At 45.1% G+C, this 26,873-nt stretch overlaps 3 protein-coding genes and 1 non-coding gene across 18 annotated transcripts in view; 1 reads left to right on the top strand and 3 right to left on the bottom strand.

The window, feature by feature from the left end:
- Ccpg1 (cell cycle progression 1) overlaps window positions 1-1,522 on the bottom strand; it is a 32,406-nt gene extending 30,884 nt beyond the window's left edge. For 9 of the 13 annotated variants that reach the window (XR_356404.5, XM_006243332.5, XM_008766318.4 and 6 more), the window contains exon 1: window positions 1,384-1,522. The gene's annotated coding sequence lies outside the window, so the exon portion shown is untranslated. The remainder of the gene's footprint in view (window positions 1-1,383) is intronic. The other 4 variants (NM_001401186.1, NM_001401187.1, NM_001108770.2 and 1 more) reach the window with 1 other exon arrangement.
- Window positions 546-25,155, bottom strand: Dnaaf4 (dynein axonemal assembly factor 4). 3 transcript variants are annotated; one of them, NM_001007010.1, is made up of 9 exons: window positions 23,232-23,444; window positions 22,361-22,508; window positions 21,841-21,974; window positions 20,840-21,065; window positions 18,196-18,341; window positions 17,246-17,355; window positions 13,638-13,791; window positions 11,316-11,421; window positions 10,249-11,010 (listed from the first exon to the last, which is right to left on the bottom strand). In NM_001007010.1, the coding sequence occupies exons 1-9, from the start codon at window positions 23,352-23,354 to the stop codon at window positions 10,895-10,897; spliced, it is 1,263 nt and encodes a 420-aa protein (NP_001007011.1). In that variant the 5' UTR covers window positions 23,355-23,444; the 3' UTR covers window positions 10,249-10,894. The 3 variants fall into 3 exon arrangements, 2 of the variants coding, with proteins under 2 accessions (XP_006243391.1, NP_001007011.1); XM_006243329.5 differs by lacking the exon at window positions 11,316-11,421 and having other exon boundaries at window positions 546-11,010; window positions 23,232-24,303; XR_005487869.2 differs by lacking the exons at window positions 10,249-11,010; window positions 11,316-11,421; window positions 18,196-18,341 and having other exon boundaries at window positions 13,752-13,791; window positions 23,232-25,155.
- On the top strand, window positions 1,699-6,165 carry Pierce2 (piercer of microtubule wall 2). Its single transcript, NM_001198796.1, has 2 exons — window positions 1,699-1,927; window positions 5,658-6,165. Exons 1-2 carry the CDS (start codon window positions 1,901-1,903, stop codon window positions 6,000-6,002), a joined length of 372 nt encoding a protein of 123 aa, NP_001185725.1. The 5' UTR covers window positions 1,699-1,900; the 3' UTR covers window positions 6,003-6,165.
- On the bottom strand, window positions 13,246-13,351 carry LOC120094409 (U6 spliceosomal RNA). The gene has a single exon (XR_005488733.1). It is a non-coding gene; the product is annotated as a U6 spliceosomal RNA (small nuclear RNA).
- Window positions 25,156-26,873: the final 1,718 nt, after the last annotated feature.

The raw sequence follows: 26,873 nt of genomic DNA, 5'->3' as shown, positions 1-26,873 counted from the left end.
TCACATACATTAAGCAAGTACAGTGCCAAAGAATTACATTCTCAGATCTTTTTATACAGAAATATGGTCTCCACTATATTGCTCAAGTGGTCTCAAACTTGATGTTCCCTGCTTCCGTTCCCAAATATCTGGGGTACCATTCAACTGGAATTTCGACTTTAGTGTAACAGGGTTAAAACAGCATTTACAGCAGTCTCGGTAGTGCCTAACTATGATCACAGGGCTTAGGAGGCTTAGGCAAGAGAACTCCCAGGTCTAGCCTGGGATATATTAGTACCAGGGCAGCCAGAGCTATATAGCAAGAAAAAAAAAAAAAAGCCAAAAGCATTAACTCACCCTCACAAGCTCAGTTCCCTTGTGACCTGAGCCTTGAGCTTGTCAGAATAGCAAACTATTCACACCAGTTATACATGATAAACATCCCCTGAGAAATCTAAGGCCTATTGAGATTAGGATCTTAAAGTTGGTTGGTGCACTCAGAAGGCAGAGGCAAGCAGATTTCTGAGTTAGAGGCCAGCTTGGCCTACAGAGCGAGTTCTAGAACAGCTGGGGGATACACGGAGAAACCTTACCTCAAAAAACCAAAACCAAACCAACCAAAAAAACCAGCCCATCCACCCCAATTTAAAAAAAAAAAAAAAAAGGTGAAAGAAAAGAGAAAAGATATTGAGACTTTAAGACTGGTATAGTTAGTGCTGACATTTCAAACATTATGTGACCTTGCTGGAAAGGTCTCAGCACTCCTGAGAGTAATAAACTGGCTGCCCATTCTAGGTACAAACAGCCCCATACAGCTAATAAAGCAAAAGCAGGAGAGGGCAGTGCATGGTTCACTCCTCAAAAACAAAACAGAACAAAACAAAAACACCCCAACCGGCTGAGAACTCCGGCGCTTCCCCTAGCAGAGCTGGAACCAATGAAAGGTAAACAAAAAAAAAACCGGCACTCGGCAGCAGCTACTTAGCACAAGCCCGCCAGCTGACAAACGCTGGGGAGGACCCGGAGGGGAAGGGTGAAGAACCGGCAGAAAAGGGGGGGTGAGGGGGGTTTGGAAGGGCTTCGAGGCTGAACAGGAGTGTACTTCTGGGGTGTACGTTGGCACTTTTCCATTCCTGACACCTGGTACCTCAGGGCGGGTTCAGGGTTACGCACCCGGCATCTTAGCATATAGATGCAGCCGCACCCGAATCCCGGGGTGCACAGCTGCAAGCTCGCGGGCAGCCCGCGAGCCCGAACCTAACACCTGCCAGGTCGCGCCCTCCGCCGGAGGTCGCGGGAGAACCAAGGCGTCCACCAGGAGAAAGCCTCCGGGAGCTGCTCCTGAAGACACGAGTTGCAGCCCGCGGCCGCCCCACCCGCCCGACCTGAGCCCCAGGGTCCTACCCGAAGACAGCGCCTCTTCCGCCCGACCGCGCCAGCTGTAACCGTGGCGGCGTCCCGGCTCCAGACGCCAGTGACGCCTCATAAAAACAACAACCTGCTCGCGGGCGTCCGCAGCGGGGAAGCGGTGGCAGACGCGGCGCAGCACGGCATGCTGGGAATTGAAGTACCTTCTGCACCTCCGGCCAGCTCGCGGCGAGGAGAAAGAACTACGACTCCCTAAGACTCGTACAGCCCGCCTTCCTGAGGCTGCCGGAAGCTGGGCGGGACGACCGCGGATCTCCACAACATCCGGGCTCCCATGCCTGCAGCCGGTTGCCATGGAGACGGGCTGCCACACTGGAAGACAGAGGGTTTCCATCCACCTCTCCCTCCTCAGAAATTGCAGTTTATGCGACTCGGATCGTTCTGGCTTCGTCCTTGGTGCTGCTTTCCGTCGGTTCTTCTTCTGTAAGAAGACCCACGCCTTCGTCAGACTTCTCGCTATCAGGAAAAAGTTGCTTTTGCTGAAGAGATTAAGATGGCGGGAGAGACAGACTGCGACTTGGTGGGTTTGGGCGGAGAGCTAGATGCTTTTGAAAATCGAATTCATAATAGTGTTTGAGGCACCATCTACTCCCACTCATTAACCTAGTTAGTCACCGAGCTTTTATATTTATAAATTTAAATGCACGATCCACAAAGAAATTACTTTAAGGTGTAAAGGAAGCATCTCACTACAAATGATCTTTTGTTCAGGATGGGGTTTTTTTGCATATCTATTTGCAGTCCTGGGGATCGAACTCAGGGACTTGTGCGTGGTAGGTAACTGCTGTTCTACTGAGCTACACCTCCCAGCCTTAGAACCTTCATGTTTATGTCATTTATAGTATGCCTTGTCTAAAGGGATGGGAGAGGGAGAACACAGCGCACTCTGTCCCCTACCTGGCTAGTGAGTAAATAATAAAGGAAATTTAGCAAGCTGATTGGGCAAAAGTTAGTTCACAGTTTAGGTCTGATATTTGTGTTGCTGTAACTAGGGAGGGATTGAACCTCAAGCCTCAGACTACTTGGAAAGCACTCTACCAGGGAGGTTGATCCCTAACCCCTCGTTTTTTGTTTGGATGAGAGGGGAGTTTGGAGTGGTGGTTTGTTTTTTTGTTTTGTTTTGTTTTGTTTTTTAGACAGAGCTTCTCAGAGTAACTGAGACTGACTTCAATTCTCTGTGTAGCTGGCACTGAACTCCAGAAACTCTTGCCTCTACTTCCCGAGTATTAGGATTACAGGCCTAAGCTGCCACACTCTGTTAAAATTTAAATAACAGCTGGTTTTACAGTGAGTGGGGTAACGTGGTGTACTTTGATTACTTCTCAACATCTTCAATTATAACGGAGATGTAAGGAGATAGTATCGTCCCCCTGACGTGACTTCAATCATTTGAAGTGACTTTTTAAAATGATTAAATCTAGAGTTGAAGGTGACTTAGCTTTAGGGCCAGTAGTAGCAAGGGTGATTTATGAAAACTGGGGCCCTTGGTAACTGAAGGGCATGGTAATAATAACCAAAGAAAGCCCATGGTGTGGTTAGTCATGGTGGCCAGACCTAGAATCCTAGCACTATGAAGGCAGGAGGATTGCCAGGAGTTTGGGGCCAGGTAATTATTGAAACAGTCTCAACAAAAAACAACAACAAAAGAAAACCAACTGGGTTGGAGAGATGGCTTATCTGTTAAGAGCACTGTATGCTCTTCCAGAGATCCTGAGTTTGATTCCCACGACCACATGGTGGCTCACAGCATGTATGCTGATGCCATCTTCTGGTACACAGGTATACATGCAGATAAAGCACCCATATACATAAAGTGAGTACATCTTGAAGAAAAAAAGAAGAGAAATCCATTTATCCAGTATTTAATATTTCCATTCACCTTCCCTTCAAGCTAGCTCAAAAGCTGTGGTTTGGGTTTTGTTGGTGTTTTTAGCTATTTTTAAGTGGGTTGCATCTAGAAGGAAGTTCCTGCCATACATCACACTTTTCTAGTATTCTAATTCCTAAAAATTTTTCTTTGGAGACAGGGCCTCTTGTATCCCATGATGGCCTCTGTCTCCCTGAGATGACCCTTCTGATCTTCCGTGTGATTACTGAAATGAGCCATCATGCCCAGTTTATGTGGTGCTGGAAATAGACCCAAGGACCTCTTTATATGTTAGGAAGCATGCTACCAACAAAGCCACATCCTCAACCTGTTTTTTAATTTAACATTCAGAAACTGAACTTTACTTAGATACTAAAAGAATCCTGGAATTGAGAAACAGCTCAGCTATCTTAACCAGAACCTAACTAGCAGGGCATGGTGGCCTAGGTCTACAGTCCTAAGGATTCCAATTTCTCCAGGAAATTTGCTGTTGGGGATGGGAGGTGAAAGTAGGCAGTCCACAGTGAGACCACAGGAAGGACTTGCCCATAAGGAAAGACTTGCCTTTGGTAGATAGCTAAATGTATATATGCTTCTCTTCTGAGCTTCTTACCTAGAAAGGAAAGGGAGAGAGAAGCAAGGAGAGAGAGAGAAATATAAAGAGAAACTCAAAAAGCATTAGATTCAAGGACTACCTGCCCTTGAACTCTTAACAACCCCTGACCTCTGACAGTGGTAGTGCCTATGGTGTTACCACACCTTGCTAGAGATTTGGTGAGCATCTTTAGATTACTCCTGTTAGCACAACAAGGTCTGGCCACTCCCCCTAGATCTAGCATCCTTCCAAGGCTGCTGGGAGGGGTTACTGCCTTGGAGCATGGGGAAGAATGGGGAAGCTTGAAAGATTTAGACAGAGAACTGTAGACTCTAGTGAACAACACTGTATGATTAAGTCATCTGCTACAAGGGTCTCTGTTTTCTCTGACTGACAAAGCCAGGGACCTTGGCCTCCTAGGATAGGTAGCTCCTATAGTGTGTTTTGGCGTTTTGTTTTCTAGTACGGGGGATTGAATGCATACACTATTCCATGGCACTCCATGTGCAGTACTTTTTGTTTTGTTTTGAAACTGGGTTTCATGTAGTTCACTCCCTGTGTAGCCAAGAATGACCTTAAGTTTGTGGCACCTCCCAAGTGCCACCAGACATTGTGCCTTGTTTTTGTCTTTGAAGCAGAATCTTGTAATGTAACCTTGGAGCTTTGGCTGGTCCAGAAACCCCTGTGTAGACCAGGCTAGCTTCAGACTTAGTGAACTCATCCTGGTGACTCCACAATGTTGAAATTCAGAGGTGTGCCACACCAGAGACAATTCTGCCCTGTAGTTACCAATGAAATACGAAAAGCAGCCAGGAATGGTGGCTAGCCCTGTCACCCTAGTACTTCTTTAGAGAACACCAGTTCACACTAGTTAAACTACACTTGCACACAGCCTCACTTTTAACTGTAGGTTTATAAAAAGTGTTATGGAGCTAGTACAAGAAATTTCATAGCCAAGCATGCTGACACAAGTCTGCTACAATGCCAGCACTCAGGAAGCTGAGGTAAGAGTAGTTCCTTGAGTTCAAAGCCAGTCTGGGCTACAAAATGAGATTCTTGCTTTAAAGAACCAGGAAGACTTGAGTGTACCAGCAACAGTTGGAGCCAGCAACATCCCACCAGATAAAGCAGAGCAAGTTCTTTCCAGAGACCCTCTTGGGTGAGAAAGGTTATTGACTGACACAGTTTCAGGAGTTAAGTATAAATCAAGGCTGGAGTTCATTAGGAAACATTCAGTGTAGGTTGCAGCACAGACATTAAGAGAAGGTAGAGACATGTAAGAGGAAGACAGCAGCACACATTTTGAAGTAGGCAGGGCTGCTCAGGACAGAGGCCTCCATAGATGATGTAACAGGACGGCCTGTAATTCGAGTGATTTTTCTTTTTAAGTTGCACTGGCCGAAGGATTTAAAAGATTAAGTAAAACATAGGTAGATATGATGACCTGTGCCATGATCCTAATTGCTTGGAAGGTTGAAGGCCAGATGATCAGAAGTTCAGGGTTATCTGCAACCACACAGAGTTCTAGGCTAGCCTGGGCCACCTGAGACTTTCTCTAAAAAAGTGAGAGAAAGACCCAGATATGGTGGCTCTAGACTTTAATCCTAGCACTAGAGAGGCAGGAGTCTACATAGTGAGCTGTAGCTAAGGCTGTATAGTAAGACCCTATCTCAAAAACAAAACAAACAAACAAACAAAAAAAAGCAGGAAAGAAAAAAATCCAAGAAAAGTTGAGGGGATAAATCAAGTAGATGCCTTGTAACTCAGGGTGGTTTTTATTCCTTTTAGGATAAGAAAACTTCTTTGACTTCAGATGCAGAAATGAGACCTGCTGAACCACCAGCTCCATGCATAAACCCTGGCAACCCCGTGTTTTCCTGTATGTTGGACCCTAAGACATTGCACACGTCCACCTCACTGTCCAAACCCCAGATGATTATGTACAAGACCAATGCCAGCCAGTACGGGGCCTTCTCACCCAGGCCCTACTTCCTGCCCTGTAAGTACCTGCCACAGGAGCAAATGTTCACAGAGCACCTCAGAGCAACCGGCTTTTATCAAAACAACAGCCTGAACATTGGGCCTGACCGAACCAGAACTGTCGATTCTCCTAATTATCAACACACACTGTGAAATCCATCCTTCTGACAGAGAAAATGTCCTGAGGATATTAGTTTTTAAGTCTAGAATACCTAATTTTGAACATTTGAAATGTAATAACTTTTAATTATAAAAATACAAATACATTTTCTAAAATTACTTTTAAGAAATAAAAAAATTAAGTTAGTGACAGTGACCTTGTTCATTTATTTATGTTAGAAAAAGGGTCTCACTCTGCAACCCAGCTAGCCCAGAACTCTCTATAAAGTCTAGAACCACCTTAGCCTCCAGATGTAAACTACTGGACCCTACCATACAAGTACATGTTCAGGGGCAGAAACGATGGCTCAGCAGTTAAGAGCACAGACCGCTCTTGTTTTGTCCCAAGCTACATGGGAGAAGGGGAGGGGACACATGGCCCCTGTCATTCCAGCTCTCCAGGGACCCTCTGCCTCTGGCCTCAGAGGCATCTGCACTCACCAATATCTATACACACACACACAATTAAAAATAAAAAACAAATGTTAAAGTGTTCAAAGCTAGGTATGCTGGAGTTCACTTGTGCCCTGAATGCTCTGCCAACTTAAGCATGAAGACCCACAATTTCATGGCCAACCTGGGATAACACAGTAAAACTCCAAAAACAACAAACCCACTCAGAGAGTACCCCACTTTATAATTAACTTGCCTATGTCTACACTACCAAAATCCAAATATAGACAGACCTATAACAACCACTTGGGAGACTGAGGCAAGAGAATAGCAAGTTCAAGGTCAGCCTGATCAACTCATTGAGACCCTGCCTCAAACAACTGAACTGAAGTTCCCAGGAACACACACACCCCTGTTAAAAGAATTTTAAAGGTTGTGAGTTGGAATGTTACAAATTTAGAGACAGTCGTTGGGACTATCTCTGATACCCTTACTAGCTGTTCATCCCAACTCTGTATCTGACCTGACATCCTGTGATTATGAGGTAGTCATACCTTGGAATGCATTAACTTAGTAGATCATTTGTTTCTAACAACCCAGCAGCTAAGAATGTTTCAAATAGCATCTTAAGCCTTGCTTTACTGTGACCTGCCATTCCCTCCAGTGTATTTAAAGGTGCCTGGATTTGTGGCTTTTTTTGTTCTGTAATTATAAATTTCTTATTTTCACATTGAAGCATGTTGTTAGAGGCTGTACTAGTCAGGGCTCTCTAGAGTCACAGAACTTATGGAATGTCTCTATAAATTAAGGGAATCTATTATGATGATTTACAGTCCGTAGTCCAACTCCCCAACAATGGTCAGCTGTGGATGGGAAGTCCAAGAACCTAGTAGTTGCTCAGTCCCATGAGGTTAGTTGTTTCAGCTGCTCTTCTGTAGAAGTAGATTCCAATGGATGTGTTGGCAAGTAAATGCAAGCAGGGGAAGAGGGGATCTTCCTTCTTTCAGTGTCCTTATGTAGGTCTCCAGCAGAAGGTGTGGCCCAGATTAAAGGTGTGTACCACCTTTTTGTTCCAGGCTAACCTTGAACTCAGAGATCTCCTTGCCTTAGTTTCCTGGCATTAATGGTGTATACAACCTTGCCTGGGCCTAAACTTTTTATAGCCACTATGCCTCAAGATCTCCTTGTTGAGATCCAGGTCAGAAACTTGAGTCTTCCAGCTTCAAAATCTGGATCACAGGTGAACCCTCCAATTCTGGATTTTAGTTCATTCCAGATATAGTCAAGTTGACAACTAGGAATAGTCATTATACAGGGACCACTTGAATCATTGTTTTTGGACTATGATTGTTAGCATTCTAAGCTCCATCCCCAAGTTACCTGGCAACAGCCAGGTATGCCTGACTCACTATAAAAGGGGATATTTGCCCCCTCCTCACTCTTCTTGTTCTTGCTCCTGCTTCCTCTCTTTTACCCCTTTGTCTCTTCTCTCCCCATTCTCCACTCTTCTTTCCACGTGCTCTACTCCTTTCCTGCTCTCCTTTTTTATTTCTCTTCTTCTCTCTTTCTCTTTCTGCCCTACTACCCTCTTAACTCCCCTCCTCATGCCCTGAATAAACTCTATTCTATACTTTACAAGTCCTGTGGCTTGTCCCTCAGGGGAAGAGGTACCTCAGCATGGGCCTGCTGAGGGACCCCCTTCCCCCAGACCCCCATAGAATATATCCCCCCTCTCCTTATCCTTTTATTGACAACAATGATCACTCCTTTTTGGCTCAAGAATGACCTATCTCAGGCCATGCATTTGGCCTAGTTGGTAGAGTGCTTGGCTAGCATCCAAAGTGTATGGAGCTACTAAGCTGCAAGGGACTTCCATCAGAGCACATGACACTACGTTTACTTACTAAGACAAAGGAAGATAGCAGCCCGGGCTGGTGGCTCACAGGAACCCAGCATTCAGGAAGCTGAGGCAAGAGGATTGCAACTTTGAGGCCAGCTGGGTTTCAAAGGGAGTTCCTGACCAGGCAGGACTACAGAGTGAGGCCTTACCTCTAAAAGCCAAATATAAGAAGTGTATCACCATTTAGCTGGGCATGGTGGCCCACACCTAAAATCCCAATACTTGGAAGGCTAAGGCAGGAGAATTGCCGTGATTTCAAGACCAGCCTGGGATACATAGCTTCTGTCACACTACCTCCCAAAAATGAGTAAAGAGGGGCCAGTGAGATGGTTCATCCCTGTGTCAGCCTCCTAAGCTTAGAGGTGTGAAGCACCACACCATACCCAGCTCTAGGATATGTTTATTTTTTGTTCGTTTTTCTTTCTTCTTTTTTTGGTGTTTGAAGACAGGGTTTCTTTCTGTAGCCCTGGCTATCCTGGAACTTGATCTGTAGACCAGGCTAGCCTCTAACCCTCACAGAGATTCATCTGCTTCTGCCTCTTGAGTGCTGAGATTAAAGGCAGATGCCACCACTGCCTAGCTATAGTAACTATTTGTAATCCTTGCATTGGTAAGGCTGAAACAGAAGGACCACTATGAATTTCAGCCCAGACTGTTTTAAGACGCTGTCTTAAAACATCAAAATCTACAAACTAAATTTGTTTTAACTTTTATTGGGATGGAGTCTTTAAACTTTATTTTTACTGTGTGTGTATGCACCATGTGAATTTGTGCTCTGTTGGGATAACCTACCCCCACATATATTGTATCAGTGTGAATGTGTGCCCCTGTATTCTCAACTGTTAATTGCTGTAACTGCAGTGCCAGGTGCTGGCAGGATATATGATATTGTCATTTTTATAGCCCACAAGACTGCTTTCTATATGTAAATGGTGCCTCCTCACCTGCCTGAAAACCATGTAAATAATTCTGAGATTATCTTGTTAAAAGTCAAGCTATCCTGGGTTTGGGGGTGACCTAGCTCTCAATCTGCCCAAAAGGCCACACTAAGAGATAGACTGGGCATAGTCCTGCTGCTGATTGGTTCAGAGTGAGTAAACTGGGAAACCTCTCCCTCCATGCTAATAAGTTTTTTGTAACAGGAAGGAGGAGTGGCTTTTTTGATGAAAAGAACTGGAGACTGAAGCTGGGGGAGGAGCAGAGTAGGGAGGAAGCTGGTGAGCCACAGTCATGTGATAGAGCGATGGGAGGTGAATAGTTGGGTTTGGATGGCTAGCTCAGGAGACTGCCCTCAGCAAAAAGGCTAACAGACTTATACTATAAAGATGTCTCCGTGTCTTTATAGCCCCCAAACAGAACGCCCAAAAGCAACTACAATAGTGCTCGGAGTGGTCAAAGAAGGCATCCATCGGATCCTTGAAGTTGGAGTTCCAAGTGGTTGTGAGACACCTAATGTAGGAGTTGGGAACTAAACTTGAGTCTTCTGGATAAGCCACAAGCGTTCTTAACACTAAGCCATCACACTGGCCCTTGGTTAGCTGGTTTGAGACTCAGTCTTGCTATGTGGCCCAAGCTGGCCTGGAATCTGGCATCTTCATTCTATTTCCTACTCTTGAGTGCTAAGACTAAAGGCATACAAGACCCTGCTCAGTTTTGTTTTCAACAACAGCCTATAAATTCAAAATAAGGTTTAGGGACAGGAGAGATGGCTCAGTGATTAAGAGCACTGTCTGATTTTCCAGAGGACTTGGCTTCAATTTCTAGCACCCACATGGTGACTCACAACTGTCTTTAACTCCAGTTCCAAAAGACCCAGTGCTTTCTGCTGGCCACTGCACGCACTGCATACAACTGTGGCACACATCCCTACAGGCAAAATACCCATGCACAGAAAATTAAATATAAATACATCTCTTGAAAAATAAACAAGGTTTTCAGAGTAACTTGTTTTTCTGTTGTTTATTTCTTCACTTTTTCGTGAGACAATTTCACTATGTTGCCCAGGCTAGCCTGGCATTCTACATCTTTTTACCCAGAAGACCCAGGGTTGGTATGCAATACATATTACACTGTAACTGGTCTAGACGAAAACAACAAATAATATAAAGAACAAAATACGATTATGTGTATCTGTAAGTGACTAAAAATTGTCTATACCAAAGCCAATCATTCAGAATGAAATACTATATTTAATATAATAAAATACTTTATAAGCACAATCTTATATGTGGAAATTCTATCCTGTTGATTCCTCCATAGTATCCTGGAAATGCCAACAGCTTAATTCCAAGGACAGGCACAGGCGGTTCAGAACAGCAACGTCAAAGCCCTGTCCTAAGACTGAAGATTCACATGGCCCCTTCTCTGTGCTTTCTTTTGTACTTTGAAACAGGATCTCGCAGTGTAGCTCTGGCTGGCCTCAAGCTCACAGAGACCTGCCTACCTCTGCCTTCCCAGTACTGGGATCAAAGGCCGTGAGAGATAGTTTTTACCTTGGAAATGATCCCTCAAGCACTGCCATTGCAAAGAATCTCTAACACTGCTTTACAGAGCTAGAGTACGTGCAGGGACTGCTATACCGAGCTGTATCTATCTAGTCATGAGACTTCAGTGTTGTCCCTTGAATTATATTCCGAATCTTCTCGGCATCATTCTGTACAACTGTGTTGGCTGGGTCGATCTTAAGTGCAGCTTCATAATCTTGCAAGCCTGTATTGACATATCAATGATAATCAATAAAGCAAGTATTTCATAAATACCTGTATTATCTAGACAACCTTTTGTTTTTCTGAAACAGGGTCTCCTGTAAATGTAAAGACTTTGACCTTGATAGGTAACTGAAGACAACATTGAACTTCTGATCTCCTGCCTCCACCCCCAAGTGCTGGGGGATTCCAGGTGTGTGCCACCACATATAGTGTATATGGTACTGGGGAATCTAACAGCCTTGTGCATGCAAGGCAATAAAATCCCTCCACTAACAGAGCTACGCCATGCCTCCATCAGTCTCCTACCTTCAACATACAATTCTAGTTGGCAGAATGCTGTCCCTCGTCGGACATGTGCCTTCATTCTTGCATTGGCATTGTCGGCAACAGGTGGTGTCAATAATTCTAGTGCCTTCCAAATAATGTATATAATTAGGGGTTAGTGAGATGGCTCAGTGGGTAAAGTGCTTGCTTGGCAAGCCTGAAGACCTGTGTTCGAATCCCAGTACCCACATCAAACAAACAAACAAACAAACAAAAACAGGTATGGCGGAGTGTGCTGATGTCAGTGCTGGGGGAGCAGAGACAGGAGGATCCCTACAGCTGATTGGCAGACCAGTTAGCCTAGCTGAATCAGTCAGAGACCTGCTTTGACAAAAAAGTTGGAGAGTAATAATTAAAAAAAAGAGTCTATGGTAAAGGGGTGGATATGGGGGATTGAAGGGAGAAAGAGTGCGGAAACCGTATAATTATACTTAAATTAAAAAAAACTCAAACACACACAAATGCAAGTGTGGGACTAGAAAGATGGCTCAAAGGCTAAGATCATGGGCTGCTCTTCCAGAGGACCTGAATTTAATTCACAGCACCCGCATTAGACAGCTTACTGCTGTCTATAGCTTCACTTTCAGGGGATCCAGTCTCATCCTTTGGATTCTGTGGGCGACTGCATTCATGTGCAAATAACTGTCCATCCCAGCACCACACACAAACACACATGTGATTAAAAATAAATCCTTAGAGAAGAAGGTGAACACCTCTTGCCACTACACATGCCTGCAAACACATCCACACACATACTACATACATACTACATGCATGTGTATAAAACAGTCAGACGTAATGCTTTGCACCTATAACTCCTGTCCCCAGAGCACTGTTAAGCTGGGTGTAGTCACAGGCCTGCAGTTCCAGCAGTTTGGAGGATCAGGAGTGAAAGGCCATTCTTCTCTACCTACTAGGTTCCAGGTCAGTCTAAGCTACATGAGGCCCTGTCTCAGAAATAAATAAAACACTAAACATACGAACAGCTGGGCCTGGAAGCACATGTTTATAATTCCAGTTATAGGGAGGCCAAGGAATAGGATGGCAAACTTAAGGCCTGCTCAATGTTATGAAATTTAGGCCTGAAATATAAGTTATATTGGTAAATTGTCATGTGCTATTTGCCCGTGTTGAAAGCTGTCTCAAGCATGTTTATTTCAAGATCTCCCAAAACTCCACATCCTAGGTCAGGTTGTCCCTGGCTCTCTAACAGGGAGAAAGGAAAATAGCTAAGAGCTGAGGCTGTAATTAAAAACATAGCACCCGTGAGAATGGCTGGTTCTCAGAGTGAGCCATTCCCAGCAGAGGTTACTACTGTTTCTCACAGAGTGTAAAAGGGTCTGCAGTGGGAAGGAGGAACCGGAAGCTCATCCATGAAGCAAAGTCTATGCTTGCCTAGGAACCTCTCAGGCAGGACCCCAGTAGACCTCCCCAGCGACTGCTGCAGGATGTGATGGTGCTTTACCATCTGATGCTTCTCTTCCTATCTGCTCCTGGCTGACTATTCTTTCCATTTTGCTCACTGCAAAACAAGCTCACTCTTTGGAAACAGAAAGCATGGTTACTGCAGATTATCCTCTACAGAGAACAAATAAAAAGGGAAAAGAGGACCACACAGAACTCAGCAGGACAGCATTTACCTTGAAGGCAGAAGGGCTTAGCATTCAACTTCTGGGGGAGGGAACTGAGTACAGAGCCCAGCACTTCACACTGGCTAAGCAGGGGCTTTACTGCGAGCCTAAGTGCTAATCCTAGGGCATCCTTTAAACCAATAAAGAAGGTCAGCAAATGTCTGCCCAATCCCGTCCATGTGGATCTTGAACATGCTAGGTTCTATAGCAGTTTTTTTTCAGACATCAGTAGTTTATTGTTTTAGTAGTCTAAACACATTCAAAATGGAAACTCAAAAAGAAAAATTAGGAAATACTTCATGAATTTTTGTGTCATCCTTGCACAGGGACTACAATACCCTTCTCTGTATCATCCCAATTTTAGCATCTGTGCTGCTAAATGAGCACACATTTGTCTCATTTGATCTTTTAAGAGAGTCTCATTTTGTAACATATATATATGTTGCATTGGTGTTTTACCTGCATGTAAAGGTATGTGAGGGTGTCTGATTTGGGAGTTACAGACAGTTGTGAGCCACCATATGGGTGCTGGGAATTGAACTCAGGACCTCTGGAAGAGCAGTCAGTGCTCTTAACGACTGAGCCATCTCTCCAGCCCCAAAGCATTATATTCTTAAATGAAGTAAATACATAAATGTATTCACAACACACCTAAACAGAGAAACGTACTTACCTTAGAAGAGTCCTCAATGGCCTTGTGTAAGTTTTTTAACTTGAGGTGGCAAGCAGCCCGATTCAAATACAGTACTGGGATCTTACGGTTCAATCGTATGGCTAAATTATAGGCGTCAATCGCTGCCAAGTAGTTTTCTGTTGCAAACAATTTGCTAATGAGACAAAAAGAAAAGGCCAATTTAACACTGAAACAGACATGGAGAAATAACATCTACCCTACTTGGCACTCAGTCAGTCAGTTTACCATCTGCCTTGTTTATTCCCAGTCAGATGGAGACCGCCTACCACAGACTCCGTCTCTCTACATACACCAAGCAAGCACACGGAGTAGGACAGATCCTCCCACACAAAGGCAGCCATCCTTTGCAGCAAGCGTATGTCAATCTTCCTTGATAAGTTGATTTATTTAGGGATAGGAAAGGGGCTTAAACTGGCCTGAATGAAGCTGGTGCTTTTGGCCTCAAGTTGGGGTGTGAGAAGCTGGTACAACTTCTCCCTCTGCTGGATACAGAGGAGGGAAGCACACAGCACAAATGCGGCTGCTCATTGTTAACCATAGGAGAAACTAGCTACATGAAAGCTGGTGCAGAGAGAACAGGAAAGGACAAGAACCAGAGGGAACAGCTCTTCACGACACCTGGAAGCTGTGAGCTGAGTGTGACACCTGTGTCAGCACACAGGCACCACCAACCAGCCTGGTGGTACAGACCTGTAATCCCAGCTGCTTCACAAGCAGGGGTGAGAAGACATGAGATCAAGGTTTGCTTGGCTTACACAACAAGCTGAAAGTCAGCATGGGCAATTTAGTGAGACCCCGTCTCAAAATAAGGAAGGAATTGCTGCAATCCCACTCCTTGAGAGGGAGAGAGGAGACCCGGGGTTTAAGGCTTTGTTTGGCCACACAGCAGGTTCCCCAGACTGTGCCATGTGAGCCGCCTGTGAAAACAAACAATAAGTGACATAATTTTAAAAAGGGAAAAGGACAGGGGATATAGGTCCGTGTTATAGCACTTGTCTAGATCATGAGGCCCTTGATTCAAACCCTGATACTGCAAAAATCTATTGGACGGACAGAGCGTGCACAGGTCAGCCAGCCAGCATCAGTACATCTTACTAAAGGGACACATGCCCCTTTGATTTAGCATTCAGAATGAAGCAGAGAGAGGAATTCTAAATATGATTTTAACAAATAACATGGACATGGTGCTAAAGGCCTACAATCCCAGGAGTTTAGAGGCAGAAGCAGGAATGCTGATATGTCAGTTCAAGAAGAGTAAATTTTGTTGGGTGGTGATGGCACACACTTTTAATCCCAGTACTCAGGAGATAGGCAGAGGCAGAGGGGCAGAGGCAGAGGGGCAGAGGGGCAGAGGGGCAGAGGGGCAGAGGGGCAGAGGGGAAGAGGGGCAGAGGGGCAGAGGGGCAGAGGGGCAGAGGGGCAGAGGCAGAAATAGGCAGCTGTCTGTGAGTTCAAGGCCAGCCTGATCTACAGAGCCAGTTCCATGACAGCTAGGGCTACACATAAAATCCCTGTCAAAACAAAGCAAAACAAAACCCAAAAACCTAGTAAAACAAACTCCTCAGAGGTATGAAAGCATATGCTTGGGAGGTGGAGGCAGGAGAATCATTGTGAGTTCAAGACCAGCCTAGCCTATATAGGGAGTTTCAGGCCAGCCTACAAAGTGAGAGCTTGTCTCCAAACCAAAACAAGCAAACAAACGAAAGTCATGGCTTGGTGCTCTCTGGCAGTGCACTCAACTGATTTTTCCTAGAGGAAAAGGGTCGTAAAAAGGGAAGAGTGACTTTTGCCTCCTCTGCACTTTGTCAACAGACTCTAAACACCAAGTACTGCAACAGACTAGGATAAGCTGTAAAGCACCATCAGTGGAGGACACCTGCGGCTGAGAGGCCACCTTGTAATGGCAATCCTATCATCCTTCTACAGGAAAAGCAGGGTGAGGAGACTGGCCTGTCTCTACAGACCTTAGTTTATTTCAACACAGGAGCAAAGGTAGGGTTCCTGGTCCTGTTCTGAACACATTTAGGTACACAGGTTAAACTAGGTAGCTCATACCTATGACCCCAGCACAGGCCAGAGAACTGCACAAATTCAGTGTTAGACTGGGCTACAAGAGAACCTGGCTCAACAAAATAAGGAGACAGCTCTCACGATCCCCTGGGACAATCTTGCGGTTTGGGGGCGCAGGGGAGGAATCTGCAGGTTGAAGCTAGGGCCTCATGTGTCACATGTGGGAGGCATGTTCTTGACCACCAAGCAGCACTCCCAGCCTGGCACTATCATTCAGAAGACACTGTGTAGCAGTCAGCCTTGGCAGACAGGGTCTCTTAGGAAGCAGCGGACAGATTCATACAAATAACAAGCATGATGATCCCTTTGCAGGGCAAGAGTTTGCAGGTTTTCCGAAACCTTCCACACAAAACTTTCATCCTGGGATGGCAAAATGGCTCAGTGGTTAAGAGCACCGGACTGCTCTCCCAGAGGTCCTGAGTTCAATTCCCAGCAACCACATGGTGGCTCACAACCATCTGTAATGGGATCTGATGCCCTCTCTGGTGTGTCTGAAGACAGCTACAGTGTACTTATAAATAAAACAAACAAATAAATCTTAAAAAAAAAAAAGCCTATCCTCCCTCAGCTCTGGTGGAGAGCTACTGTGGGTGAGAACCACACTCACCTAGCCTGCCTATGCACAGGCTCTGAGGGACTAGACTAGCAAAGGGAAGATCCATGAAGTGTATGCTGCTTGCTTTTGTCCCCTGAGAACCATCTGCCTTTTTTGGTGGTTGGTTTTGTTTGTTTGTTTGTTTGTTTGTTTGTTTGTTTTGAGACAGAGTCTCACTAGGTAGCCCTGTCTAGTCTGGAACTCACTATGTAGACTAGGCTGACACTCAGCCTCACCAGGCTTTTCAGACAGGGTCTCTCGCTGGGATCTGGGGCTCCCAGCCAAGTTAGGCACATGTGTCTAACTCTATGTCCCATGGGCTCCTTTTTTTCCTGGATTACTCTATGAGGAAAAAGTCAGTCTGTATGTTGCCCCTGATGTGTGTGACTCATTATATAGATGGAGCTGCTTCTGCCTCCAAGCTCCCAGGATTATAGGCCTTTGAAGTATTGAGGTTTGATCAAGGGCCTCATGATCTAGACAAGTGTTATAACACGGACCTATATCCCCTGTCCTTTTCCCCTTTTAAAATTATGTCACTTATTGTTGGTTTTCACATGCGGCTCACGTGGCACAGTCTAGGGAACCTGCTGTGTGGCCAAACAAAGCCTTAAACTCCAGGTCTCCTCTCTCCCTCTCAAGGAGTGGGATTGCAGCAATTCCTTATTTTGAGACGTGGTCTCACTAAGTTACCACCATGCCGACCTTCAGCTTCTTGTGTAGGCCAAGCAAACCTCGGCGGGGGCATTTTTTTCAACTGAAGTTCCCTCTTCCCAAATGCTTCAAGCTTGTGTCAAGTAGACATAAAAGGACCAGCCTGTGACCCATCTCCCCCAACAGCATGCACACACAAACACACGGCCCATCTATCCCTGGAATATGATGAGCCCGGTGTAGGATGCAGGATATTCAGACAACTCACTTTCCCTTGTCTTTCAACCAGTCTGGATTCTTCTCTTCTTCTTTTAAGTCAGAAAATTCCGGAAGATCAGTGCTCATGGCTCTCCGGGCCTCTGCTTGTTTATGCAGCCACTACAAGGAGAGTGCAGTTTGGTGATGGACACTGTCTTTGCTGACTAGTGCAGTCAACCCGACAGTATTTGGCAATACCCAGGAGATGGGCCTCTAGAATACCCGTAGGATTATCCTGATGCATTATTTAACACGAAGAGACTCATTTTAACTGTGGACGGAGCCACTCCCTCAGCTCCTGGACTGTGTTCATGAAGAGAGGTGTGGGAACAGCAAACATGCATGGAACCCCATACACAGTGAGAAATCACTTGTTTTACAGCTCTGCAGTGCCTGCTGGCCTTTGCTGGTCTTTACTTCTTAGAGAGAAACATATCAAAGAACTTCTCATGCTATTCCAGCGGATTCTGGCCCCTTCTGCTGATTCATGCCAATTTGGGAAAGCCTTGCAGTTTCTGCTGGGTCGAGCCACCACTACTGTTTCATGTTAGCATTTACTGTTGAACTGGACTGCTGGTATCCTGACAGTGAAGCATGGAATAACCCTCAAGGAATTACTACTAAACAGGTCCATAACCCCTTTTCCTATGAAATTAACTCTCTTTCTCCCCTACCTCTGGCTGGTGGGCTAAGAGAGGTTGAATCATTTAAGAACCCTTAAATTATATAAGAATAATGTAGTTTTAGAGAAAAACCTAAGCACTGTCTCAAACAAAAAACGCTAAAACGAAACAAAGAAATATAAAATCTAATTTTTTTTTTTTGGTAGAATCTCTGTTCGGAGCCCTGGCTGTCCTGAAGCTCACTCATTTCCATAGATGAAGTAGTGAAGACATTCCGCCAGCGGCAACGCTGACACTAACTGAAGTGGTGACTACCTTGTTGATGCTGTGTGCCTACCTCTTCCTCTTCTGCAACTTGGGATTCCCGTAGAGCGGTTGGGAACACTCGAGGGGTAAAGCTGATCTGAATGCTGCCAGCAGAGCGAGGTGCAGGGACCCTGTCTTCCTTTAACTTCTCAGAGAATATGTTTTCCCAATTCCTCCCTTCAAAAGCAAGGGTATGGCATCGAGTGAGTCATTCATTTCTCATTTCTAACTAACACGTTGACTTTTTTTTTTTAAGATTTATTCATTTATTATATATAAGTACACTGTAGCTGTCTTCAGATACACCAGAAGAGGGCATCGGATCTCTTTACAGATGGTTGTGAGCCACCATGTGGTTGCTGGGAATTGAACTCATGACCTCTGGAAGAGCAGTCGGGTGTTCTTAACCGCTGAGCCATCTCTCCAGCCCCACACGTTGACTTTTAAGATTACTACACACCAAAGCTAATGCTAAAATTTAATAATAAATAACAAAGAATAAATAATAAAAAAATAACAACAATGGGTTGGGGATTTAGCTCAGTGGTAGAGCGCTTGTCTAGGAAGCACAAGGCCCTGGGTTCGGTCCCCAGCTCCGGAAAAAAAAAAAAAAACAACAAAAATCAACAAAAGAAAACAAGGCAAAGGGGTTGGGGATTTAGCTCAGTGGTAGAGCGCTTGCCTAGCAAGTGCAAGGCCCTGGGTTTGGTCCCCAGCTCCGAAAAAAAGAAAAAAAAAAAAAAGTAAAGAAAACAAGGCAAAGATAGGCCAGTGAGACAGGTCAGAGGGTAAAGTGCTTGCTGTACAAGCAACTTGACCTCATAAAGTGGAAGGAGCTGGGTTGGACAGTGGACACCTTTAGTTCCAATACTCAGAGCAAAAGCAGGCTGATTTCTGTGAGTTCCAGACCAGACTGTTCTATATAGAGGTCCAGGCCACCAGGGCTACATAGTGAGCAAAGTGAGACCCTGTCTCAAATAGATAGATAGATAGATAGATAGATAGATAGATAGATAGATAGATAGATAGATAAATGGGAGAAAGGGATGGGGAGGACAGAACAAGACACCAATTCTACAGAGTTATCCTCTGACCTCCTGGCACACCTCCGAGATACACACACACACACACACACACACACACACACACACACACACACACACTCCACACATATCACACACAAATAGTAATAACAAAAATAAATCAAAGATGTTTTCTGCAATAAGGAATAGAACATCCAGCATTAACATGGCAGCTAGTCTCTTCTTTAATCAATGACCCACTGCTTTTCTGGGATTCACTGTTGAGCTTCTGTCTAGTTCAAATCCACTCTGGGGGAGGCACACTAGGCGAACCCATTACTGACATGCATGCCTCCTCCAAGTCCTACACCCCGCCCCCACAGCAGTATCCCTACACACTTCCTAAAGAAGGAAGCTTGTCATGCATCACAGAGAACTGTACGAAAGTGGCACCATGATACTGAAAGGGAGACAGTCTTACAGGGAGCTTAATAGACTGGTGGCTGCCAAGCCAGGAGAGGAGGGAAGCGGTGTGCCACGATGTGGTCTATACACGAGGAAAGACAGCTGTTACTTAGAAACACTAGCATACCTAAACATGACACACAGGCTTAGAGGCAAGCGAAAACAGGTGAGAAAGGATTTCAAGAAACAAAGACTCAGAGTAATGTACTTTAGAGAAAAAGAGTGCATACAAGAAAGAAAAGGTGGGGCTAGAGAGAAGGCTCTGCCCAAGGCTCAAGATTCAAATCCTGGAACCCACACCTCACAGCTGTCTGTAACTCCAGTTGCAGGGGGGTCAACACCCTCACACAGATATGCATGCAGGCAAAACACCAGTGCCCATAAAATAAAAACAAATTATTTTTAAAAAGAAATAAAGAAAAGTAAGGACTATTTTTTATCTATATAGGGCATTCAGGACAACCTTGGACTACATAAGATGCCTTCTCAAAAAAATTGTGTGTGCGTGTGCATGCGTGTGTGCGTGTGTGTGTGTGTGTGTGTGTGTGTGTGTGTGTGTGTGTGTGTTGGATTTAGCTCAGGCTCTATAAGCTTATAAGCTTCCCTAGAAAAGCAGAGGGCCCTAGACTTGGTCCGCAGCTTGAAGGGAAAAAAACAAACTTGCTTGAGGCATGCCTAAAATCCCAGCAATAGCGAGGTGGAGGCAGGAGGATCAGAAGTTCAAGGTCATTCTCAGCTACACAGCAAGTCTGAGGCCAGCCTGGGAATGAAAATAAAGAAGGTAGATGAGTGTCTGTCTTTTCCCTGACAGCATCCTTACACCAATTGTGTGGCTTCTTTCCTCTAACTCACCTCTCCACTTAACTAGTTCCCAGGGTCTACTCTGTGTTTTCACTGTTGTCAATGTCTCTCTAAGCTCAATATTCCGGTTTGTACAAAATGTGGCCAGTAAGCCATGTGTGATGGTGAATTCCCATAAGCCAAACATTTGTGGTTGAGACCAGAGTATCACATTCCAGGAGGTTCAGACCTACACAGCAAAGCCTGTCTCACCCCTCAGAAAAGGTCGTCCATTCTCACCTCATTGTGCCGTATTGCTTATTTTCCATACCAGAGCATGGCCTATGCCTGCAAAACGTTTTTAAAAAGAAAAAAGAAAGAAAGGAAGAGAAAAAGAAGGCACCACACCTCTTGTGGGGAGGCGAGTGGGCGGGGCCTTCCGGGGCAAACTCTGAGGTTTTAGTGCTCCCCTCTCTTCAGCTTGCTTTCCCTGTAGCGGTTTCTCCTTCCTCTGGACTCGTTTTTGTCCGTCAGCTTTCTTTTGGCATTCTTTCCACGCTTCTAATTCTCTGGTTGCTTTTTTCCGTTCATTTTCTTTCATATCTTCTATTTTTTTCCTCTCTTCCTCTTCAATCTATAAGCATTGTAATTAGCAAGTTATTTAAAACATTCAAAAAGCAGCAGCTGTACCTTTGGCCTGAGTGTGTGTCGGATGTGCTTGTGTGAGTGTCTGAGCCTTGGGATTAAGAGCAGGGGTTTTATTTTGCACTGAAACAGTGGAACCCGCTCCCACCTCCCCGTGTGTGTGTGTGTGTGTGTGTGTGTGTGTGTGTGTGTGTGTGTGTGTGTGTAAGGGGCACTCTCTTCTGAAGGACAGGATGTTCTCCAGATGAACTGCAGGGCACCAAATGGGCATTTCCCACAGCCCTTCCCCCCATACTTCCCCTAGGCTTCGTGTACAAGGCTCAGTGCTAGCGGGGTGACATGAGAAGTGGTGGGACAGTTCACAGGTCAGTGGCCAAAAAGCTGAAGGCCTAACTCATGCCCTGCAGTAGCTGATCATTTGCCTAGCACTGTAAACCAAGCTGGCTTCAAACTCAGAGATCGCGGTTGGGGATTTAGCTCAGTGGTAGAGCGCTTGCCTAGCAAGCGCAAGGCCCTGGGTTCGGTCCCCAGCTCCGAAAAAAAAACAAAAACAAAAACAAGAAACAAGAGATCTGCCTCTGCCTCCCAACTGCTGGAACTAAAGGCGTGTGTCAGTCACCACAGCCGCTGATGGCTTTGCCTTCTGATCCTCCTGTTTCACCATCCCGAGCCGGGTGGCCTGCGCTCTCACTTCCGGCTGAACTGCTTCTCTGTCCCTGGCTCCTCAGAATGCCCTGGAGTCTGCCCTGGAGTCTGCCTTTTACCTTCATCATCTCGCCTAGGGCGTATCTCTGATCTTCTCGCTTGGCAGCAGCTTTCGCTTCTGTAGCCTCTTTTGCTTTCTCCTGTGCTTGCAAGATAGATTTTTCTCTTATTCTCTGCATCATCTCTTTATCAACTGGAGTATAAGGAAAAGCACTACATCGGGATTATGATTAAATTGTTTTATTGAGGAGAAAAGCACTTATACTGATCTGGATAAGATTTCTTTAGATCTAATTTCATAAAAAGTAGAAAAACTCGAGACCGCACCTTTTATACTGCCCAGGGAAGTTTAGCATTGTGATCCTCTTACTTCAGACTCTTAAGAGCTGACAGTGTAAGCAAACACCACCTGGAGTCACCGTGACACCCAGAGAAAAACTCTTTTTTTTTTTTTTTTTTTTTTTTAAATTTCAGACAATGTTTCATGTAGCCCAACTTTCTGGTATTGGCTTACAGGTACATACTGAGTGATCTTGAATGACACCCAGCTCAAGTGAACAACTCTCACTAAAAACGTACCGCCTGGCATAGAAAGGCTCTCCCACAGAACTGGCTCCTTTTTATACAATGTGAAGAGAATCGTGTCATTTCCAATCTTGGCTTTGCTCTTCCCATCATCTATGGGAGCATAGAGAAACACCTCAAATAAAAATGGAGGAAAGTTAACCTGTTCAGAGAAAGAAGGCATTGAGTTAGTTACACTTAAGACACTGCCATTAAAAAAAAGGGGGGGGGGTGCTGGAAAGATGGCTCGATGGTTAAATGCACTGACTGCTCTTCCAGAGGTCCTGAGTTCAATTCCCGGCAGCCACATGGTGGCTCACAACTATCTGTAATGGAATCTGATGCCCTCTGGTGTGTCTGAAGAGAGCAAAAGTGTACTCATACATATAAAACAAACAAATCTTAAAAAAAAATAAAAAATAAAAACCTCTGGGCTGGAGAGATGGATCAGTGGTTAAGAGTACTTGTTCTTGGGCTGGAGGGATGGCTCAGTGGTTAAGAGTAATTGTTCTGGGATGGAGAGATGGCTCAATGGTTAAGAGCATTTGCTCTTGCATAGTCCATGGCTCACAACTATCTGTAACTATAGTTCCAGGAGATCTGATCCCCTCTTCTGGCCTTTGAAGGCATTTGCACACATCTGATGCGCATTCATACATGCAAGCAGTCATTCATTTAATATATACACAGTGGCTAGAATGTAGCTGAGTGGCGTGGCATACACAGGACGCTGGGACTGATCCTTAGCATAACAAAAATAAATTCATTAAAAGTAAAAGAAGTAAATTAAAAATTAATTAAAAAAATAAAGCAATGGACACTGTACAGTACAAGGCAGCTCCTGCTCCCGGGGCGCGCACTGCAAAGGCACCTCAGCCCCGCCCACCTTCAGGTAACTTTCCCCACAGAACACATCAGCATCGCGCACGCAGACGCCCCGTAGAGGCAGCGACAGGAAGAGTGCGGCCGGTGTCTGCTGCCAGCTGAACTCGCTCACTCGCACCGGCATGGCGGGACCAAGGACTGCACAGCCACTTCACGTCGCTAAGGAGCCAATTAGGTTGCTAGGGAAGCGGGGATTGCGAGGCTACCATCACTTCCGGTCCTTAGGTCCCTTCCGGGTCAGGGGTCCAGTGGGACGCTGGACCTCCCTGCGTGTTGAGTATTGCAGTCGGCTGTAGTCCAGTATGAGTCTGGAGCATCTGGGTCCCCACTACCTCTGAGAGATTGAGGAAGAAATAAAGCAGAACGACATGGGGAACGAGAGGGCTCGGGGACAGGAGACTGCCCTACGCATGCACTACTTTCCAGAGGGTCGGAGTTCGGGCCTCACCACCCGTGCTTGGCTTCTCTTAAGCGCCTGTACCTTCAACCTTCTGGCTTCCGAGTGCACCTCACTCACACGCAGACACAAATTAATTAAAATAAATACAAATAATTTAGAGTGAATTTTTGCTAAAGGAGGAGAGAAGCTCTGGTGTGACTCCCTGGGAGAGGTTGGGTTGCATTTCTCAGCTCTGGAGAGGACAAAGCTTGGAGCTTTAGGATGCAGAGGGATGTGGGTCAGCAGAGCTGGGTTGTGTACTTTGTGACAGCAATGCACTTTTAGAGTCAGGACGTTTGGTTTGCTCTGGCCATTTGCTGGGCAGTGACAATGTGGTAGCCTGTAATCTCAGGACTTAGGGAGGCTGAGGCAGGAGCCTTCATTTGGAGACCGTCTTGATAAACAAATTTGTATTTTGTCTGAAAATACAAAGCAACGTTTGATGTTCAGGGGCTGGCTTCGCCACCCATCCTGGGAGCACTGGAGCGTACATTTGTATCCTCCATACCCGGGAAGGGTTTCAATTTTTGACTCCTGAAAAAAAAGGACGCAAAGGACTCACAAATAACTTCGCTACAATTCCACAATAGATCTATTGAATTTAAACCGACACATTTTCCAAGAGGACTTCAATAATATACCCTGAACTTCAGCTCCAAGAAACGTAAAGGTTGTGTAGTTCAATCCACGTCCTTAGTATCGTGTGCATTATTAGAAGAAAAATGTTTGAGCTCTTTGATTCATTCTAAACTTACTTATTTATATTTTATATGCATTAGCCGTCTTGCCTGCATGTATGTCTGTGTGAGGGTGTTTTATCCTCGGAGCTGGAGTTACAGACAGTTGTAAACTGCCATGCAGGTGCTGGGAATTGAACCCAAGTCTTCTGGAAGAAGAGCCAGTGCTCTTAATCACTAAGCAATCTCTCCAGCCCCCGCTTAATTCATCCCAAATGCTCCTTCTACACTGCTTCCTTAGGCCCTGTTTCTACATTGCTGGAGTATGATGTGAATGAGTATGTGAATGGAGTAGGAATGTCAATGTGGTTAAGGACATAGGAGGCTGCTTTTTTTTTTAACTAGAATAAAGTTTGGAGAGCATTTATAGAAATGTTTAAACTCCAGCATAGTTTATTGCAGAGAGCGTAGGATAAGTAAACCTGGGTTAGCGTCACTCCCCTGCTGACCCTGACCTGTTTTGTCAGCAGTTCATTATCTCAGACTTCTGGTCCTTTGGAACAGTGGGAGCCATCTGAGCAATCTTTTGTCCCTCGGAGCTGAGAAACCAACAGATCCTTCAGGTTTGTTCCATTTTCACCATGACTTTTGTCATGTCCCTCTTTTTATTCTATTCTTGTTCTTACCCATGTTGTCTTAAGCTCGTGTGTCTTTTCTGGCCTCTGCAGGCACTGTACTCAACACACAAAACACATGCACATACATACACTTAAAAATAAAAAATTAAAAAAAAAATAGCCAGGCAGTGGTGGCACATACCTTTAGTCCTGGTGCTTGGGGTGGTTGGGGGGAGACAGGCAAATCTCTGGAGTTTGAGGCAGCCTGGTCTACAGAGCAAGTTCCAGGACAGCCAAGGCTGCACAGAGAAACCCTTTCTTGGAAAACCAAATAAAAAGAATTTGAAGGGCTGAGGAGGTAGCCCAGATGGCAGAGAGCTTACTTAGCATGCTCAAAGCTCTGGGTTCAATCCCAGCACCACACATACCAGGTATTGCCGTGCATGCTGAAATCCTAGAACTTGCAAAGTAGAAACAGGAAGATCAGAAATTCAAAGCTATCTTCTACTACATTATTGAATTTGAGGCCAGCCTGGCCTACATGAGACCCTGTCTCGAATAAAACTGTCAGGCAGTGGTGGTGCACGCTTTTAAACCCGGCACTCTGGAGGCAGAGGCAGGAAGATCTCTGAGTTCAAGGCCAGCTTGGTCTATAGAGGGAGCTCCAGGATAGGCAGGGTAACTGAGAGAAACCCTGTCTCAAAAAAGCAAACAAAAAAACAAATAAAAGCAGCACTGATGTCTATCAAAAAGCATAATACTGTCAAATTTTTGTATCTGAAATATTTTTTCAAAACTTTTCAACCAAGGCCCACAAGACATCTGTAGCTGGACAAACTGAGTTCAGTACACTGAGCAGAAGAGAACAGACCATGGGAAGAAATGCCTTTGTGAAAGGGTGTTGGAATTTGGGTCAGTCTAAGAGAAGAAAGTTTCCAACTGGAGTCAGCACTTCCAAAATTGAGGTAATCCCTTTGCTTATCCCACATCATGCTATATTTTATATATTAAATATTTTAGGTTAAAGAAACTTTGTCCCCCTCCCCCCAGTTTTTAAAGACATGGTATCTCTGTGTATCTCTGGCTGTCTTGGAACTCACAGAGATCCACCTGCCTGCGCCTCTGCCTCCCTAGTGCTGGAATTAAAGGTGTGTGCTATCATTGCCTGGTTTAAACCAAAGGAATGTAAGAAGGACTCTCTATCTATAATCCAGTCTTCTCTGAGACAGATCTCATAAGATCCTCATGTGGAAAAAAAATTTCCTCCTTAAGGCCTCCCCTTTTCTGAAGAAAAGGGAGAGGAGTGGATGCAGGGAGGAGGCATGGGCATAAGGACTGGGAGGAGAGGAGGGAGGAGAAACTGCAGTCAGGATCTAAAATAGACAGACAGACAGACAGACAAACGTAATGTCCTCCCTTAGGGGCCAGAGAGATGGCTCACCCGTTAATAGCACTGACTTGCTCTACAGAGCACCCAACCTCAATTCCTAGCACCCACAAGGCAGCTCCCGTTCTGTCTGTAGCTCCCGTTCCAGGGGGATCCAGTACCCCCTTCTGGCTTCAAAGGGCACTGCGTGCATATGGTGCACAGACATACGCCAGGCAAAAAGTTCATACGCAAAAAATAAATCTTTTAAACCTGGAAAGCATCCAAATGTTTCTCAAGTAAATACACAAACAGAATATTATATGGCAATACAAACAGGCGAATTATTGCCGTACACTAAATGATGAGTGAAAAAAGGAATTAAATTTTTTAAAAAGATTCCCAAGGACCAGTAAAATGATTCATCAGGAAAAAGAGCTTCCTGACAAGTCTCACAAGGTGAGTTCAAGCCCCAGGCCCCACATGGTGAGAGAACCAACTCTGACAAGTTATTCCTGACTTCTAATATATAACAAACCAGCAT

The sequence above is a fragment of the Rattus norvegicus genome, chromosome 8 (assembly GCF_036323735.1).
Source record: "Rattus norvegicus strain BN/NHsdMcwi chromosome 8, GRCr8, whole genome shotgun sequence".
In the NCBI taxonomy this organism is placed as follows: domain Eukaryota; kingdom Metazoa; phylum Chordata; class Mammalia; order Rodentia; family Muridae; genus Rattus; species Rattus norvegicus.
The sequence above is the reverse complement of the archived record's forward strand: the minus strand, read 5'-3'. Positions and strand labels throughout refer to the sequence as shown.